The following is a 19,991-nucleotide window of genomic DNA, read 5'->3' on the forward strand; positions in this document are numbered from 1 at the left end:
AACTTACTTAAAATGTTGAAAAATCTCTAACTTGTCATGCCTTTTGAAGATCAGTTAATTTTCTACTCACTCAACTATCCCCAATAGCAGAACATTTGCCCAGGATGCAGTGCAGTAAAGCAATTGTTCTTCATCAAGTTTTAATAGAAGACGGAAATATTGGAAATATCTTACTGCATTAACATAATATATTTGTGATGTAGTTATTTGCCTCATGAAAGCCTCACTTCCTGTTCCAAAAAATAAATACCCAGTAGTTTTAAAGACAGGGCAGAGAAAACTGGAAGTGATGTATTTTTGAGGAAAAACATGGAAATATGAGAGGAAACATTAGGAGGGAACCAGAGATCAGTGAACAGAAACTGGAACAATAATGTGTGTCAAATGGTCCCTTTCAGTCAGCAGAACAACACTGACATACAGTGCCCCCTACTGAAATACGAGCTGTACTGCAGAGGAAGAGTCTTGAGATGGGTCATGTTTTATAGAGCCTGAAAAAATAAAGTCTTAAATACAGATGAAAATGGGGTTTCAGACTTATCTTGTCTAATGTTTTTATTATTGGTTTTTACTTATTTTACCTGCAAAGGTATAAAATGATACCCACATACAGCATTACTTTATGTTGAATACTTAAAATAACTGAAAATAACATCTTCTACCTTGATGTTTAAGTGAAGTGTGATGTTTATAGCTAGTCCTGGAAATATATCCCCAACATTTTCTCTTCAACTTTTCCCCTGAAGGATCTAGTCAAACTGCTGTCCAAACGAGCAATCAGTCCAGTCTAGTCTTCGCCTTGCGATCAATGGGTCCTCTCGGGCTCGTTGATGGCTAATTGATGAACTAATCCAGTCATTAAGCGCTGTAGGAAGCAAATGGGAGGCAGTCCAAGTAAATAACCTAGCATTATCTCCATCATCATCAACATCAGTGACCTCCACGTGATGAGAGGAGAGTGTGCAGGAGAATGCCTGGCAGGAGAAACACAGAATCAGGGTCAAATGTACATAAACAACTGGTAAAATAACAATTGTGACATATATGCCTTAAATGCATAAAAGGAAGAGTAGGTAAGCTCCAGTCTTAAGATGCTCCTTTGTGCTGGTGCTAACGTTTAAAGGAGCAGTCCACAGAATTTCCTTAAACACGCTTTCTTATTTTTAGAATTTCTAAAAGCTTTCACTTTTTGTGAAATACATGCTTCTGTAGTATGATATGCTGAACAATGATCCAGCATAGTCAGAAACACTCATCCCACCGCTCACCTCTAGTTATATTAGCAGACAAGCCACAGTATGTGAATACTAGATCATAAACCCCGAATCATGAATCAAATTAAAGCATGGGCCGGATCTGTGGTCATAATTCTAATTAATTAATATTTTTCAACCAAAAAAAAAACAACATTGATTCTGGATGGAACAGCTTTCCTACATTTACGAGGGAGTACATTTACATTTCCATTTTCGGCATTTAGCAGACGCTCTTATCCAGAGCGACTTACAAAGTGCTTTGCTATTTACCCAAGAAAAACCTCAGCTAGTTAGAATAGACTAATAATACAAAAGATACCTCCAAGCTTAGACATTACTAAACACAATACAATAAGGCGACCATAGAACTATTCGTCCAAGTACTCTCTGAAGAGGTGGGTCTTCAGTCTGCGTTTGAAGACAGCGAGCGACTCGGCCGTTCGGACACCCAGGGGCAGCTCGTTCCACCACTTTGGTGCCAGGACAGAAAAAAGCCTGGACGCTTGTCTTCCGCGGATTTTGAGGGATGGCGGGTCGAGCCGAGCCGTACTTGAAGCTCGAAGGGCTCTTGGTGCCGATCGGCTTTTGACCATTGCCATCAGATACGGAGGGGCTGGTCCTTTCTTGGCTTTGTAGGCCAGCGTCAGGTTTTGAATCTGATCTGGGCAGCTACAGGAAGCCAGTGGAGAGAACGCAGCAGTGGAGTGACATGGCTAAATTTTGGGACATTGAAGACGACCCGTGCCGCTGCATTCTGGATGAGTTGCAGGGGCCTGATGGTGCGCAGAGGGAGACCAGCCAGAAGAGAGTTGCAGTAGTCAAGTCTGGAAGTGACGAGAGACTGAACAAGCACCTGGGTGGCCTCTCTAGAGAGGAAGGGTCGAATTCTCCGGAGTAAAATGGACAGCAGGAATGTCTTGAAATTGCATCACTAGTAGGGCTTGGAGTTATATTGCATAAATGTAATAACATTATACTGCTAGAAATGTTCGTGCCTCAGCCATTGTCAGAGTATTTTGTTATTGATGTCTGATGTGTTAAAATAAGAACCAGTGGTGGCATAGTTAGATTTTTTTGATCAGGGATCAAATATATGAATAGGAATAAAATATACACATATAACAGTTTTATTGTTTCTCTGATTGAAAACAACACTAACACTGCTCTCTGGAGGAGACTATGCACTCACTTTGGGGAAAAAAAAAACAGTGGCCATGACCAAAATTGCTCCCTATTTATGTTTTAGGGCACTATTGAGTACTGAGTCAACCATGGAACCATCACATTGCGAGTCTCTTGTTACTCTGCAACAGACAGCAGAACAAACAGCAACACTGGTGATGGTTGCTTATGCAGCTAAGCAAGCAATGGCTAAAAGCCACTGGACACTGTGAATTTCACATATTTTCCTATGCCATTCGTTAATCAGCTTTATGTTTCAAGGCAACATAACAGTCAAAGATTATTCGATTAACAGGCGCAATTTTACTGATTTAGAACTCGCTTCATGTGGGTACGGTGCTTTAAACACGGCTCAGCCACACACGTGTTTGTTTATGCGACTGGTGCTGATGCCTGATGATGTGGAAGTGTCCAAATTCACTTGTGTTTCTAGTAAACTAAACAGTGCCTTCCTAAATAAATACCGCAATACCATTGAAAGGGGTAGGAATGCATTTCAGTCACAGCCAGTGTATCACGCAAGCCTTGTACCTCTCTCTTTTATACAGCATTCCAAACATGGTATTCCTCAGAAAGCTGTGATTTGTTTTGTGAGCAGAGTGCTGGAACTACTTTGGCAGCAGATTTAAAACAGTACAAGATTAGTCCAAGTAGCTAATTTCAAATCCACTGGCAGAACAACCCCAACATTCAAATGCGTGCAGAACACTACCTCCCCCCACCCCACACACACACCAGGTCTAGTTGTTCAGGCTTTTAGAAATAGCTGATATTTATCCAATAGGTGATCCAGCTCTGTTGGTGTTGTAGCGTATGTAAGGCAGTACCACTAATTTGTTCCTTAATAGAATACTACATCCTACATCTCCACCAGTTCTATAGTCATATTTCACTTGGGCCTTCTTCATGAAGCTTCTCAGGTTAGGAGTCTTCTTGGTATTATCGATTTGGCCCTAGAGTTGGGTAATATGACAATATTTTATTGTATCGGGATACATGTTGTTATCGTGATACACAATATGCTTTTCCAAGCATATTGAGGATATAGTTAGTGCTTAATAAAGACTGATCAACTCGTTTCATTATAAACGGTCTGATTAGACTGGTTTAATTAGATGAAGTGCAGCAGATGTTATATAAAAATCAGTATACTCAGTACAGGAAAGTCTCTGAATAGTAGTTTTTAAAAATCTGCTCCTACTGATGTATTTAGTCTGTATTGTAATAAATATTGTGTATCATGACAATATCTTCAAATATCAACATATAGTTTTTTTACCATATCGCCCAGCCCTATTTGGCCCTTGTCCAACTCTTCACACCTTGAACCCACTGACTAGTTAGTGAATACTTCAGTAGAGACAGATGTTGTCTATGGCAAATGTCTATTTGGACAGAATGTCATTCGTTTATGTAATTAAAAACAAGTAGCAGTAGCGCAGTGAAGACACTTATGTGGCACCTGTGGCTACAGAAACGTTGAGCGAGTCCACAGCAGGGTGCAGGTCTCTTCTGGGTGGGATAGTGAGCAGAACGTCGCACAGCTGACACAGTTCAGAAGACAGACCAAAACCTTCACCACCTAACAACACAGTGTATGCACAGTGTATCAGCAAATGAAAGCTTAAGACATGAGCAAAACATTAGACATGTTATGGGGAAAGATGGCACAATGTTGGAGTATTAATAAAAAACTAGAGATTTAATGAGCTTTTACAAAATGTACTTTATCTTGCAATAAACATTAGGAACCCCTTCAGCCCTTCATGGCAAGAGCAAAAGTAAGAATTTGTGGTCATTTGAATATGATTCTGTCATTTTTTTTACCCTCTAATATTCTTAACACATGCTGATAATAAGGACTGCATGATATTGGAAATAAAACAGACATTGAGATTGTTGTTGCATACATGTCATGTTATTAATAATGCTCTCTGTCTCAAAGATTGGAGCAAAATAAATTATACTGAGCAGATCTAATCTGCCTCTGGTAGATCTGTCCTGGAAAACAAGAATAGTGTGGATTATTCTTTTGTATCCAAAAAGTTGTAGCACAACGTGTTCGATTTATTTAATTTGCCTTGTGTGACATTGCACATGCGCACATTGTGATGACGATGCTGAAACGACATATTGTGCAGCTCTATTTTTTTTTTAAAAACAAATAAATCTTTTTAAAATAGAAGAAAGTGTGAATGTGTTAGCTTAGCTATTTCCAAAGCTCTCCTTGATCCAACACATAGTTTTCTAAATGTCATTTATTCAAGTAATTCAAGTGAGCTGCTGGTGGAAACGAACAAATCCATATAATGTCTCTGTGAAGTTCACAGAGAAGCCAGCAACCAAACCTGTGCTCTTTTAATCAGAATGTGTATAAATACAAATAATCTTACTCAATAAAAAATGTTTCACAGCCACAAAAAACAATTACTGCTGAGATAAAATTTACATCAATTTAATACAGCCAATTTAACAGACTTCCAACCACAGACGGCTTTCCTATTTACATATCTGGCACTTTAGACAACTATGCCACTCAGGAGTCTCATATATAGGGCCCTATTTTAGGGGTCGAGCCGCCAGCTGTGCACTGCGCATCTTTGCTATCGTAACGGGCCTGGAAGGCTTGCCGAAGTGGTGGAGCGCCTTGTTATTATTTTATTTATGTTTATTCCTAATGTAAAAGTTTGCATAGCTGCCAACTGGCTTGTGATATGAGTTTGTGCACTGCGTGTCCATGTGTGCATAACAAGCAGGAGTGTACGCGCCTAGGTTGTTTTCAAGTTAGTGGCGCACCTGTGTTTTCTGTTGCCAAAATAGCAATACGCCAGAAATTTACCTGAACACACCTCATTTCGAGATCTCCACACCCATCATCGTAGATATTTTCGCAAGCACCGCTGCTATTTAAGCGGCACAGGCGGAATGTGTAAGAATAGACTATTGGCGGGGTGTAAGGTAGCAATTAGCATCGCAACGTGCCTTGCGCAGGCTGTAAGACTGGGCCCATAAAGTTTTACATTTGGTAAGTGGCCCCACTCACAATGTTTAGCAACATTTGTTATCCACATCTCTTTAACTAAAATGAATATTTTGTCAGTGTGACACAGAAACAAGAAAACGTTCTCTGCACCTTAACACACTATGACCTTCAGCTGTCTTGGCAAACACTGTGTGTAGGTCAAGATGTCAAACACTGTTTGTCCTCTCCTGACACTGTGCTAACCAGCCCCACTCCCTCATATACATGCATAACATGCCATTCACGGTTCAAACCTAAACCTAAAGGACACATACCCATCAGCAGCAGTGTAGGTTTGGTAATCTTGAAGTCAGAACACGGCACAACAGAAACTCCAGGAGTGTTCTCTTTAGACCCAACAGTGCCAATCACCTGCCAACCTTGCTCTAGTTTCGCCTGTGAAATTAGAGAGCAGCAGAATAAGCAGCAGAAACAGCAGCATGTGAGTTATCTAATAGTAGAATCTATCTGATGCAGATGCAATAAATGGTCTGGCTGATGCATAGTGTCACTTACGTCACTACTTCATCAGGGGTAAAGTATAGAATAACATAGCATGCAGCATGTGGCAGCATTAATTTACAGTTAGGTTAATGGGGGAGGGGGGGGGGGTTACAGCAGACTCCACATACTGTTGGAATTAAGGGGTAAAATGTTAAAACCGATTTGTGTCTGCCGCCTAGAGGCTAAAACTGGAACAGCTGCTTAGAACCTAATGGCATGCAGGCTGGAAATGAAGGGCAAAACCTCAGTACCTTTATTATCCCAGCCAGGTTGTTGTAGCCAAACACGTCCATAAGCTCCATTACACCAGAACTGGCTTTGCTCACCACAGGGGTTAATGGGCAGCTAGGAAACACAGAGAACACATTTAAATGCCTTTATATCATATATCAGAATACAAATATATATCCAACAATCATTAATAATCAATCAATTTCAGAGACTATATATATAAAAGTTTGTGGACACCCTCTTTTTTTTAGTGCGGTAGCTCAGGTTGGTCTCATCTGACCTCACTAATGTGGCTGAATGCTATCAAATCATCACAGCAATGTTCCAAAAGCCTTCAGTGAAGGGTGGGAACACTTACTATGGAAGAGGGAGGGCAAGAAATACTGGTGTCCACAAACGTTTAACTAGCACACACTACTTTCACATGTCAAGATCATATGTTAAGCATAACTGTATCCATGTCGATTGCATGTCAAGCACATATCAGACCATAAGACACTAATAATCTCTATCTCAGGCAGTCAATCTCAGTGGTAAAGCGGATTAACACAGTGTTACACAGCATTTAATGCTAATTAATAATTGGGAATTGCATAATAAAGAGCAAATTCAATACTTTCTCAAAAAACATTATTTTTCTGTGTTCAGTCCAATTAAGATAAAGACATGTTTTCTTTGCCTTTCAAGCACTGTGGTACAATTCTCTGTATCGGATGCCAAATTAAATTTCTGGTAGTGTGACAACCCTACTAACGGATTTACCTATTCTGAATACTACTGGCCACTCTGTCCACTCCCAGAAAATAGGCACAGCGCAGAATGGATCCAAGGTTCATTGGATCCTGTACTCCATCCAGGACAAGCCACAGGGGATTAGGGTGTCCACCATACTGATGTCTCGCAGATGTCTCCTCTGTGACAAACCTTAGAGGACTGGCCCGAAGGCACACCCCCTGATGGACCATTCCACCAGTCATCTTGTCCAGTTCTCTCTTACTGACCTCCTGGATCACAACACCACATCTGTGGGCCTCCTCACAAACTTTCTGCACAGCTTCTCTCCGACCTCCTTCAGTGGTCTTCACAAAGAGCAGGAAGGCTTTCCGCCTGGCCTGACTTAAGGCCAGTAAACACGGGGCCACGCCAAACACCATATCATGTTCTTTGCCTCCTCTGCGATGGACCTGAGGGGCCTTGACCTTTAGGGAGCCCTTGTGGAGTTTCTGAAGGTCTGCTTCTGTCAAGTCCTCCAAACTGAGCTTCTGGATCTCAGAAGACACCCTCCCAGCAGGGTATGGTGCTGTGGGCTCTTTAGCTTTCAACTTCTTTGCAAAAGCAAAATTAGGAGACCTTGAAAGGTTACACAGGGATGTGATAAAGTGACATTTCTGCTGCTCAGCACGTTTAAAGACAGTGTCTTTTGGCCTAAGGACAGTTCTGGAGGGCTGATATGAAGAATATCGTGGTCCACCCGAGCACAGGACTGTTAGTAATCCCTCTTTTGGAAAATATCTGTTATTCCCAATTAGTCTTGAACATCTGCATGCTGTCCTCCACTGAAATAAGTTCCACATGATTTAACTAAGCTACTGTAGTAGAATAACTGCGTCTTGTGCGTCCACTCTTCAACTCTCAAGACTGACCAGAGCTTGTTGGCTAGACTAATGCAGTTAAGAAACGTAGCTCTAGCTAAATAACGGCTCTATAGCTCTATGGCCATCATTGTAGCTAGTTAGCAATTAGCATTTCAGTAGCTATCAACAACCTTTAAGCATAGGTCACTCATCGTAGTCGCAAAAATATAAGTACAGTTGGAGGCAGTAGCTACATAAAGTGCATACAGTGTCTCAAAACAAGCATTAACTCGTTTACTAACTAACTAACTCTCCTGTTACAGGAGCTTCAGCTCAAACGCATGTGGCAAGCTGTTCCGGTGATCTCCTGCATGAGCAACGCTGGTTACTGGGCGCGTCTCGAATCGATTCCCTGTCCCCTACATAGGTTACCTACATAGGTTACCTACATAGGTCAACCAGCTCCCGGCCAGTATAAACCATTTTTTACATGCTGGTGTAAATTGGTATTTTGCAGTGTCAGCATCTGTGTCTCCACTTATGACATAAAGAAGTGTCCGAAACTATGCTCTATCCACTATATAGTGCACTACCTTGGGGTTCCGCCATTTTTTTTGCAGTGTCCGAAAAAGTAGATCCGAATATAGCTAGCTAGTGTACAATCGAATAATCCACAACACTGGCAGGGAGTAGACATGCAGTATGACTAGTGATGCTTCAGTGCTTATAATGCTTTTCATATGTATGTGTAATTATACTACTTTCATTCCTTACAAGATTATTCTTATTTATGAACTTTTCGGATTACATAGGGCACATAAAAATGCATAAAACCATCCTTTGAAAACATTTGAGCAAAAACTATAAATTCTAACATATATACATAATATATACCTTCTTAATGTAAAATGTATTAAAAAATGTAATACATTTTAAAGATATCAACAGTTTGTTTTTTAAGGTTTTTAAGGTTCACTTTTTATGATTTTTCAGGCATTTTGGTGGATTTTGAAACACAGTTTGACTGAAAACGACTGTAGCACAGCAAATGAGCTCACACACAAAACTACGTGTCCGAAATCGAGTTGTCTTCCCTATAATTGTGCTCTAGCTATATAGTGACCGGCATCTTCGCATGTAGGCGGTAGGGAATAAGGCACGGTTTCTAACACAGCCCCAGTCCTTGCCCGTGTTTACGGTGCAACCATGAGCCGAGCATGCGCACTAGTCATCACTAGCTACGTTCTGTTACCAAGCAACACGACGCTACCGTAAGATTAGCCCCTTAGCTAACTGGTGTATTTCTCAGCGAAAATGTTTCTGTGAACGGAATGTGTGTATTACAGTGTCGGTGACTGAACACTAGCTAGCTATATTCTGCACCACAACCAGAGTTACAGCACTCAGCAGTGATCCGGCCGGTGTTATTTTCCTCACAGCAGTGGCTAATTAGCTATAGCTAGCTAGCTATCTACGCGTGCTAGCAAGCCAGAGCCAGCTATCAAGCATTTAGCGAAGGAACGCGGCTGGTATGGCTGAAGTGTGGTGCACCGACACTGGGGAAGCCGTCTATCGTTCCCGCGATGCTGTCAAAAACGTAAGAATAAGGTAGGTCAACGTTTCCAACCAGTAGCTAGCAGTAGCTAGTGCTACATTGCTAGCTGGCTACAGCTTCCAAAAGAGTTTACTGGAAGCTGGCCACCACAGTTCACCCAGCCAGACATAGCTACAACTGCCAACACTGCCAGCTAACTTTAGCTAGCGTTAATCCTAGCTATGCTATGTATAACGGGATTCTTGTCCAAGTCTGGGCATGTACAGGATTTAATAATCGCTTTAAATACTCTTAATCGTACTTTTCTTGTTAGCCAAAGCACCTTTAGCCAGTGCTAACTTCTTTTCCTATGACTTTTAGGAGGGTTTTAGGCCACAGTGCTGTAGCACATGGTATTTGATAAGTCGTTTTATGGCTCAGTTTTTATGTTCAGCTACTTTCTTCATATCTGACACAGATGTGCAAATGCACTCACACAGTTCCTAGTACCTGTAGAGAAGTATCGCCAATAGAATAGGACTCTCTGTAGCAGATAAACATGAACCTATTGGCACCATGCTGCCTAATGCCACTCGTGGGCTAGAGGGGCATAAAGCCCCCAGGCCTTGAGCAGTGGAACTGTGTTCTCTGGAATGATGGATGGCGCTCCGTCCAGTACTTTGGGCTGGGGAGATGGAGAGGAGATGGGGTGGTGATCATCCAACATCATGTCCTCGCTAACACTCTTGTTGCTGAATGCAATAAAATCCTTACTGCAATGTTCCAAACTGTAGTGAAATGCCTTTCCTGGAACAAAAAATAAAACAGCTTATACTTTTTCATATTTTTTAATACCCTTGATTTTGGAAGAAAATGTGAATCAACGAGTTCACTAGCAATTTAATCTTAACCACCAAACGATTCCTAAATGTAGCAGTGTAAAGATTTAGTCTCCCATCTATTTAACTGGCTAAAACATTGAGTTGGGAAGCTGTGCTACATCTTTAATAGAAAAAAAATGAATTCAAGACAAGGTCAAAATTACACATACACCAACTTAGGTTATTAATTCAGTGAGGCTAAAAGCTCCAAAATGTCTTTTAACTTACCATGGCTTCTTAACGTTCTCTGTGCTGACATAACCATGGTTTGTGTAGCAGCACTCATTGGCTTGACCAACACACAGTACAATGGGAAAGTCCAAGGATATCAGTGCACGTTGGAGATGGGTGATCGTAGATTCACTTAAGTCAAGAAAGTCTCTTGAAGCCATTTCTTAATGCAGATACCAATACCACCAGTGATCAACTGTACGAGTGCTTTTTATTCATGATTATTATCAGCAGGCAAAATGATGAGCATTTTAAAATCTTTTCCCTTGTCATTTCTGATGCCACTTATGCCATTTGCTGTCCTAGAGTCCGAATCCAGCGAGTGACCTCAACAGCAGCCCTTTCGCACCATCTTCAGCAGCAAGTGTTGAGCCAACAGGAGCGAGGCATCATTGAGCTTGACACTTTCGTCTCTCAAACACGACCAAGTGCAAGTATGTGATGAACGGAAGAGATCATTGTAAAATCTACCAGTGAACCCTAACGTCATGAGCTTCACTACCTTTCTATTTCTGATTCCTGGACAGCTAGCGACGAAGAAGAGCTGGTGATTGGCTGGCAGGAGAAGTTCTTCAGTCAGGTACGAGTTTGTGGAACGCAGTTGTTTGTGTTTTCTCCACTGATGTGCTTATACGTTTTCATTGTTATCTTTGTATAGTATGAAGTGGACTTGTACCAGACAGAGTCCTCATGTCAGACTCCTCTGGAGAAGCAGTATCATGCAGAAATTGTGGCATTGGAAAAAGCGAAGAAAAGGAAGAATCAGCGTATTTTCAGCTACACAGACTTCGATCGCTTCACTAACTGGGAGGAGGTGCGTACTGCCTTTTACTTTACTTTTAACCTGTAGAAAAACACTGTGTTGTTAATAAGCTGCACAATGTACAGATTGGCACAGTGTGATTTATCATCACTTTGAAGACAGATCTTCACTATAAAAAGCTTTTGGGTTGCATTAGTTATGCACAAGTGTCTGTTTAATTTGTGTGTGTGTGTGAAGTCTTAACTAAGTTCTTAGTCAATACTTGTTAGTTTCCATGTATTGTTAAGTTTAGTTGCACCACTAATTCAGGACTTAGTCCTGACTTAGCTAGTATAAACTGAGTATTATCACTGTTGCTTCGCATTAACTTAAGGATAACAAGCTCAGTAGACACCCTGCCTTGCAAAGGTACTTTTTGCATTTAGCACAGTTCACAGCTTAGGCTATTACCTAAGTAGAACATTATTCTTATGAAACACATGTCTTTGTTCTCTTTGTGCTGTCTTTGTAAACATTTATGCTAAGAACATGCCTACATTTGCAGCCAGATTTGCTTCCATTTATTTAAGCAAAAAAGACAAAGACAACTCAATTCACCATTTGTGTTGGACACAGCTTGGTTGAAATGTGAACATTTGATAGATAAATTGTTATTGTTATTTGAGAGCAGCAGGCTCAGAGTCTGATGACTCCGACTCAGTCCAGGCCAACCTTCCTAGCAGACCGCATGGCCAACGTAAGACACAGACGGCAAGAAAGACGCCCAGTGTAAGTACAGTTCTAAAGTAGATTGTGCCCATTTTCCAAAGTTTCCATTTTTAAGCCTTCTCTTATGCCTTTTATGTTTCTTTCATTTTTTCTTTTCTTTTCTTTCTTTTCTTTGTTGTTGTTGTTGTTGTTGTTGTTTTTTAATTTTTATTTTTTATTTTTTAAAGAGATGCCAACATCCCGAAGACCCGTTTGGTAGTATGGGAGCCATCCACAGAATTTATGAAGAACAGCCACATTGTCAACACACCGATGCAGACCATGCACATCATGGCAGACCTCGGCCCCACTGGAAAGTGAGTGAAACAACGCAGCTCATTCTGCATTTAATCAGTTCAGCTACATTTGCACTGTTTGATTGAGTTTCTGATTTTACAGACTGGGGTTGAAGGAGAATGAATATGTCTTATGCACCATAAGAGCAGACAGCAATGGAGTAATTACAGTGAAACCTGATTTCAACAACAACAGAGGACCCTACAGGCAAGTCCCCTATTTCTTCACCTTTCATGAAATGCGTGTATTGGGCCTAAATGTTATTTAAGCCACTTTGTTTCTAGAGGTTAAAGGAATACTCCAGTATATTTCAGTATATTTTTGTCTGTCAGATTTACAGTGTATGGTCCGGTACCACAGAAAATAATTTCCACACATTTCTCTTTACTTGGGAAAAACCATGTAGATCAGACATTCCACATTACAATATTGTTGAAATACCGCAATGTGGTTTTGCTTAAATTCAGGCTGGAGACGGAGGGAGAAAAGAGAGAGGTGTGGCGCCTCTATCTGGAGAATGCATCCGCTCCAATTCCTGCAGAGGAGAAGCAGCGAGAGCAGCGCATGTACAGAGATGTAAGCGTTAAAGCATTTTTACCTTAAAAGAACAGCTTCAAAATCCTTCACTGACCTGTAGTCTCTGTTGTTGCTAATCAAGCCTCGGCACACTGTCAACTGCGCTACACTCGCAAGAACTGCTTAATGCTGTATAACCCAAGTTTTCAGTGTTCAAGTTTTCAAGGTTTCTGTATCTCCCAGCATGTCAACAAATGCTGTGCACAGCGTGTCCTTTAATGCTGGCTTAAGGTCATATTCCACTTCCCGACTGTAGGGGGAGCCCAGCAGCAAATAATACAGTTCTTGCATAAGAAGACTTACTGCTTTAAGAAGGAAAATCTCCTTCAGGTCTTATATGGAGTTCTCCTAATGAGTGAATTACATTTAGCCCCTGTGAGTAATGCGTCCTGCATCAGACATCTCAGGGACAGTGCATTTATCTGGATGTTACTGAAATCAGTAAAAACTATTCTTATACAAATTCAGTAAATATCCTAGTACAGTATACCCATGGATGGGGCCACAGATTGTGAGATCTGATGTGCAGTCTTACTCTCAGATTCATGACCAGGGAGGCCTGTGGTTTTACACTTATGATCTCCTGTCTCTTGACAAGCAAGCAAGTTAGTGCCACTCCAGAGCTTTGAACTAGTGCAGAGTGCAGAACTAAAATAAATGAGCTAGGAGCTAAGCAGAGTTGCAACACTGTAATAATTGGATTGCAATTTATCATGTTATATTGTAATATGCCTACTACTGTATTGAAAATGTAATACTCTCTCTTGATTCTTCCTTCTGTAGCTCTACAGTCGCCATAAAGATTATCTCAACAGCCTCGTTGGCCAGGACTTTGAAATGGTAGGGAGCAGTTTGCTTGTTTACTAGGCTACTATTTATTGACAGTTAAATTCAATTGAAATTTAATTACATTTAAATAGTCATTTCTGTAATACTAATTCTGTTTAAGACTCACATCTGCCTTGGTGGCTTCAACTACATTTTATAGATATGTTAACTCGATATTCGTTAACATAAATACTGGATTATTCTGTGATGAATTTCTTTCATTGCAGCCACCTCCAGGGATTCTCCGCCTGATGGTTAATGGGGAGATAAGTAGGAGTATTACCAGAAACAGAACACACATTTTATAAACACAGTACCAGTAAATTCCTGCTTTTGCATGCAAATGACTCACAAACCCTATTTTTATTTTACAGTTTCTGCACAGGGCTATGAATATGACAACCTGTATGTTAACTTCTTCCTGGAGTTGCCAAACAGTAAGTGAGTTCGCAAAAAAATAAACTACAATTCAAAAGTTTGGAATTGCATATGTTGTTATTTAAATCAATATTTGTATATCATTGCTGTCACACAAAAAAACCTGTATCTCCAAAGTGGCAACTTTACAGTAGAAGTAGAAAACTAAAACTAAAAGGGCAAAATTTTTGAATACCAAGTCATTCTGGAACATTTCTGTTGGTCCATTCATCATGACATTTTGATATGACTAATGTTTTTAAGCGACAGCGCCAACATGCAGTGTGGATCACAGTATTATACACCACACACCAAAAGTATTTAATGTGGTATTCAAGCCATAAAAAGTAATAATGTAAATGACATTATAAAAATATCTAAATTATTATTAATTATTCAATTATTAGTTATTAAATTGTCTGCCTTATTTGATTTTACAGACTGGGGATATTTCACTTTTAAATATGAGATATTCTAGCTATGAATTAATTGTCAATTATAGTAAATGTAGTTCTATGACTACATTCATCTTTCTCAATGATTAAGAAATTATCAATATCTTTATTAAAGCATCTACATTTTTGTACTATAGCCTTTGCAATTGAACAGCATCAGCATCAAATAACTAGAGCTTGTATCTGTAACTAAGTTTGGTTTTTACCTTTTTTGATAATAACTGGCTGAGTTAGTTATGTATGAATGCTCTTCAGGTTGGTTCAGTGTGCCATTCCAGAGCCTTTCTGGTGTGACCCAGACATGCCGAACTCGTACACTAGGGAAGGTAAGAAAAATAAATCACAGACTGGATGAATTTGATGTTTGGATTGCTGACAGACTTACAGAGGCATATACTTTTTGTTTAGGACAACGTGGCCTTCTTCTCCTACCCCTTCAGCTTTGAGTGCTTCTTCAGGAAAGAGGATGAGTCAGAGGGTGAGAGTTATGTTTTTTTTTTATCTTTTTTTGAGACATTGTTGGCTTGGAGAGAGTTTAATGATAAGATTGGAAAAAAATGAAAACAGTACAGTTTTCTTCTTATCCCAGATGAAGTTAATTAGAATGCAGTTTCCCAGACTTCCATTGAACCTCTATTACTTGTTAGCTGCATTGGGCAAGTAGTTTGAAAAAGATTCAAACTTTAGTCTTAGCATGGTTTGTTTAAATCAAAAACAAAAATTTGTTCATAAAGTAACACTTATCCAGTCATTGGCAGTAATTGTTTTTATTATTTGATTTTTTTAAGACTCACTCCTTCAGTGGCCAGTGCTGTACTTCAAGGTCCTTTCCTTGGACTTCTGGCAGCGGTATAGAACTGAGGGTTACGGATACCTGGTCATACCCTCAACACCTGGTAGGAGATCAGTTCTAAAATAATACACTATAAAATTTACTTGCTAATTTCTTTGCAACAAATGTAGTTGATGAGTAAGGATATGTTTGTTATCTTAAGCTGAATGAGATTTAAACACTTGGATTAACAAGGAGTAGGTGGCTCCAAATACAAAAGCATACATACATTTGTGTGTGTGTGGTGTCAGGGTACCATAGGTTGACATGCCACACATGGAGGCCCTTGCAGACGGGCACGGTGGCCGAACTGAGACGCTTCTTTATCGGTGGAGCTCCTGAACTAGAGGACATCAGTGATGTGAGAGTACCAAGTACATTTAAGGTCAGTCAACCCAGCATTATCCACTGATGAAACAAATGTGACTGTGGTGAACTGGAGAATTGCTGACATTCCAATATCTGTGATCTAATTTATTTTCCCAAGGGTGATCGTCTCAGCCGTTTCGGGTTTCGCACACAGACAACTGGGAGTGTCACTTTCAACCTAAACTGCATTCAGCATGCCAGGTTGGCTAAACGCTCATTGTATTTGAACTTTTCTAGTGTTCCAGTATTATTCTGATCTGGAATAAATATGTTGCTGTTTTATCATAGGGCATTTGTGGATGCCAACACTTTGAAGAAGAGGAGGCAGACTGTTTTAGACCAACTAGGAGGCCACAGTCAGCAAGGATCTGTCTATAATGTGTTAGGTAAGAACTGAGATCTTGAAGTACTTTAAAATAAGTCATATCATAGAAAAATCATGTTGTGTTTTTTTAGCCCTCTGGAGTCTAAGGAAGTTGATTCACCTTTAAAGGCACTTGCAAATAAGATACTCATATGTTTTATACCAAAATGTTCAGAACAATCTCATCTTTCTATAATGAGACCCCAGGTGACTTGAAGCACTGTGTGAAGAGATATTCTGACCCCAAACCTGAAAACTTTAAGTCATGTTATAGAAAGTTTTCATATAATGTTAAAAATGTGGACTAATTGTTTTGGTGCTTGAAATGTTGAGTCTCAGGGTTACAAAAGTAGTGGAATGTATAAATAAAATAGTTTATAAACCGCAGTAGGCAGGCGACAAGTTTTTGAGTGCCCATTGTTCAGTTTTACACAAAAATGTAGAAGGACATAAGAATCTACCAGTGTGTGGCAGATGACAAACACACAAATCCACCAGAAAGGCAGAGAGGAGTATCTCAAACCGTCTTCATAGCCTCTTTACTCAGAATGTACATCACATATAAAACGGATAAAGACATGCAATCGAAATGACAGACTCTACAGATTCAACAAATGTTTGAAACATGTGTGTGTCTGTGTGTGTGTGTGTCTGTGTGGGGGCGGGGGGGGGGGTCTAAAATTAATACATGGGCAAAAACGAAAGGGGCAGGGGCAAAACACATACAAAAAACATAAGAATTTTGGAGGTGGAGAGACATTGTAAGGTATGAAAGAATGTTTCTCTATTCCTACTTAGTTTGCTAACCCATCATGTATAAATTTGGGAGGCGGAGCTTCTGAAGGAGTTCTGCAGGGGGGGGTTGTTTTGCTGCTGTTTAAATATCAACAGTTGTTCTCCAGGATTACATACAGCGCCTTTAAAGGCACATTAACAGAAGTAGCCTATTTAATTCTAAGAGATGAATGGCGGCATAAAAATATCTATATGTTCTGAGTGCATTTCAGGGAGAAAATGAAATGCATAAAAATGAAAAATAAATCCTGTTTTTGTGTGTGTACCTGCAGAGGCATTTCAGAGGGCTCGTAAGCGAATGCAGGAAGCTAGAGAGAGTCTACCCAGAGATCTAATCAACACTACTGCCCCACTCGCCTCAGAGTCCTCAGCATAGAGTCCACATGTGCTAATTGGCAAAAAATCTGTCCTGTTCTGTTCAGGATTTATACAGGTGTTTTATCTGGATGTATATGTGTAATTTGTGTAAAATTAATGATATTTGTATGTACATTTGATATGTTTATGTTGTTGGAGTTCATACATTGGATTGTTTTCCTTTTTTTTTCTTCTTCAGCTGTATTATGTTGTTTTATAGTGATGATACCTTTTTATGCAATTCTCTTAACCAGGAATGATAAGTAATAACACTTTTAAAATAACACTTCCTGTTGGTTGTTACAAACTGAAGAGAAAATGAATCTAATAATCAACAAAGCACCAGGTAATTAGCTGTAAAAAAAAAAAAAAAACATTATTTTTTTTACCACATCGCTCTGTTTTGCATGTAGCAACATCTTACAAATCACTGATTTGTGGATAATCTTTATTTTGCATTGTGCTGGCACAAATGCTGAAGAATATTGCTGTCCTAAAAGGATTCAAATTGAGTGTAAGCCAGCATTATATTTTATACACTTTGTTTTTTTTTAACTGTAAGTACAGGTTGTCATTTAAAGCATTAAAAGGTGTTGAATATAATGTATATGGTGCCTTTCTAATCCCAAATCAGTTATTAAGAATACAAAGATAAGAGATTTAATTTTGACTGGAAAATAAGAAAAAACTCTACCCTATATTACTACTGTGGAGACACATCCAATTAATCCAATTAATTGTGGCCATGACTTAAGGCTCTGTTATGCTTTTGCTTCAGAGTGGGGTCATGACTTCGCACATGGCATGCAAACAATTTAGGCATTTATACTTAACGTTTCAGTTGTTGCAGCGTCCCCTGAAACAACAGGTGGCAGTACAAAGAAATTCCCATGGAAAAGAATGAAGTGCAAAAATGAAGTTCAGACGTGGGCACAACCCCACTCTTGTGCCAGGTGCTATTAGTTAAGTAGAGTCCTGGCTTTAGAAAGCCATGGGCCCATGGCTTAATTATCTTGCATCCATGCTTTACACGCCTTACTTACTTATTTTATTTAGATGGGATGTTACCAGTGGCTCTACATATGGTACTGTTAAAGAAGCAACTGGCTGAAATGAGCAAAAAGGAAAATAAGGAATCAGTCAATGTGCAAGCAGTTGTAGTATTGCAACCACCAACACTAGCATGTGAACATCCCTGCCTCAGCAAGCCTTTGTACAAGATTTGTACAAGGTCTGTAAAAATGCTTTTGGTCTTAGGTCTTCTTTTGTCCAAAAGCCACAGGGGGCAGGAGCTTCTTTCCACAGCCAGATCAATAAATAGGCCTACTGAAAATTTGCACATTTATATTAGCATAGTTACGTGCAAAGAGAACAAGGACTACAACTAAGCTGACACAAGTCTTCCACACTAGGCTAATTCACCTTGCTATTCATTATTAGTGACCGTTTGTTTGTTAGGTGTACAAGGTACGAGCTGATTGATAAAGAAGATATGGCCAAACCGCAAAGTGTAGAGGAATGATGATGATTTATGAGGCCGCTTCAGGGAGTCCCTTTGTCCTTTCAACAAATATCAAACCAACTTTGGAGGCACAATATTTTTTTTACCATCTTGGCCAATCCCAGTGTGTGCTAATATCCTAATATAGGCTTAAGAAATGCTCTGCTTTAAGATTTAGCTTTTTCATGCATCTCCAGCAGGATACTTTCCGCAATAGTTGAGTGGTTCCTTGTAAAATAATTTTCAATGTTTAACTTTTTTTGAGGGTGAAGTTAGCTTCTCATTCACCAGCTTCTCGTTTGATTTTTCCTGTCCCACTTTAATGTAACTGAATGTAACTGCTGTACCTTTTAAGGTGGAATGGGAAAATTCGAGCAAGCAGCTGGTGAATGAGAAGCTGACTTGCGTTTGATAGTTTCTTCTTGTAATTAAACATATCAGGGAACCAACTGGAGTGCTTACGTACATGCAGTACATGCAAATGAGTCTGTTCATTGGTCTCTAACTTGTCGATGTGCTTAGATCTTTTCTCTTTTTTCTTCCCTTTCATGAGCTACTTCCTGGGTGAGATTGATGTCTGCTTTGCTGTGTGACCAGCAGTCTAGTGCAGATAGTCACTGTATTCTGCTTAAAATTATGCTGCGTTCCTGTGCTAGTCGGAAAAACCTACTTTCCACTTGTGAAGCACATGGAGCGATAAATAACATTGTTCTATTATTGTTATAAGTAAGTATTGTTATAAGTAATCTGCACTGTTACAAAATAAAGAACTATGTTCCACCCAGTACTGATTCTGTCTTCTCTGTCATGGTTAAAGGTCGAAGGACGTCTCAACTTCTCATGTTTCACAGATACAGGGTATCAACACATAATTTCCCACTAGAAATTATGACTTGTCAGGAACCGCCTATGATTGTGATAGCATGTGAAGGCAACACTAGCACAAAAGTATCAGTAAAAGTCAAGTCAAGAGGATTTATTGTCATTTCAACTATATACAGACTACACAGTGAAACAAAACAATGTTCCTCCAGGACCATGGTGCAGTGCATACCCTGTAAACCAAAAACTGAATGTTTGTTCCTTGTTTCCCACAACTTTTCTGGAATAACATTTTTTTTTTGGGGGGGGGGGTGTTTGTTTTTTTTGGCTTTTTTTTTGTAAACATTGGTACCATTTGTAATCCCAGTTGTCCACAAATGTGTTACCAAACCAAATTATTTTTTTTACATAAATTCCTAGATTTTGTGCATGTGTGCTTAGCTTGGTCCCTGC

At 39.7% G+C, this 19,991-nt stretch overlaps 2 protein-coding genes across 2 annotated transcripts; one reads left to right on the top strand and one right to left on the bottom strand.

The window, feature by feature from the left end:
- Positions 1-524: 524 nt before the first annotated feature.
- mrm1 (mitochondrial rRNA methyltransferase 1 homolog (S. cerevisiae)) lies at positions 525-8,126 on the bottom strand. Its single transcript, XM_072674357.1, has 5 exons — positions 6,958-8,126; positions 6,216-6,309; positions 5,736-5,856; positions 3,901-4,020; positions 525-974 (listed from the first exon to the last, which is right to left on the bottom strand). Exons 1-5 carry the CDS (start codon positions 7,767-7,769, stop codon positions 931-933), a joined length of 1,191 nt encoding a protein of 396 aa, XP_072530458.1. The 5' UTR covers positions 7,770-8,126; the 3' UTR covers positions 525-930.
- Positions 8,127-9,019: 893 nt separating this feature from the next.
- On the top strand, positions 9,020-19,424 carry mks1 (MKS transition zone complex subunit 1). The gene is made up of 18 exons (XM_072674356.1): positions 9,020-9,377; positions 10,722-10,849; positions 10,943-10,995; positions 11,074-11,229; positions 11,849-11,946; positions 12,114-12,242; positions 12,325-12,429; positions 12,690-12,798; positions 13,582-13,638; positions 13,854-13,896; positions 14,001-14,063; positions 14,754-14,824; positions 14,907-14,976; positions 15,287-15,394; positions 15,582-15,715; positions 15,818-15,900; positions 15,988-16,085; positions 17,131-19,424. The coding sequence occupies exons 1-18, from the start codon at positions 9,301-9,303 to the stop codon at positions 17,232-17,234; spliced, it is 1,686 nt and encodes a 561-aa protein (XP_072530457.1). The 5' UTR covers positions 9,020-9,300; the 3' UTR covers positions 17,235-19,424.
- Positions 19,425-19,991: the final 567 nt, after the last annotated feature.

Source organism: Salminus brasiliensis, chromosome 1 (genome assembly GCF_030463535.1).
Source record: "Salminus brasiliensis chromosome 1, fSalBra1.hap2, whole genome shotgun sequence".
In the NCBI taxonomy this organism is placed as follows: Eukaryota; Metazoa; Chordata; class Actinopteri; order Characiformes; family Bryconidae; genus Salminus; species Salminus brasiliensis.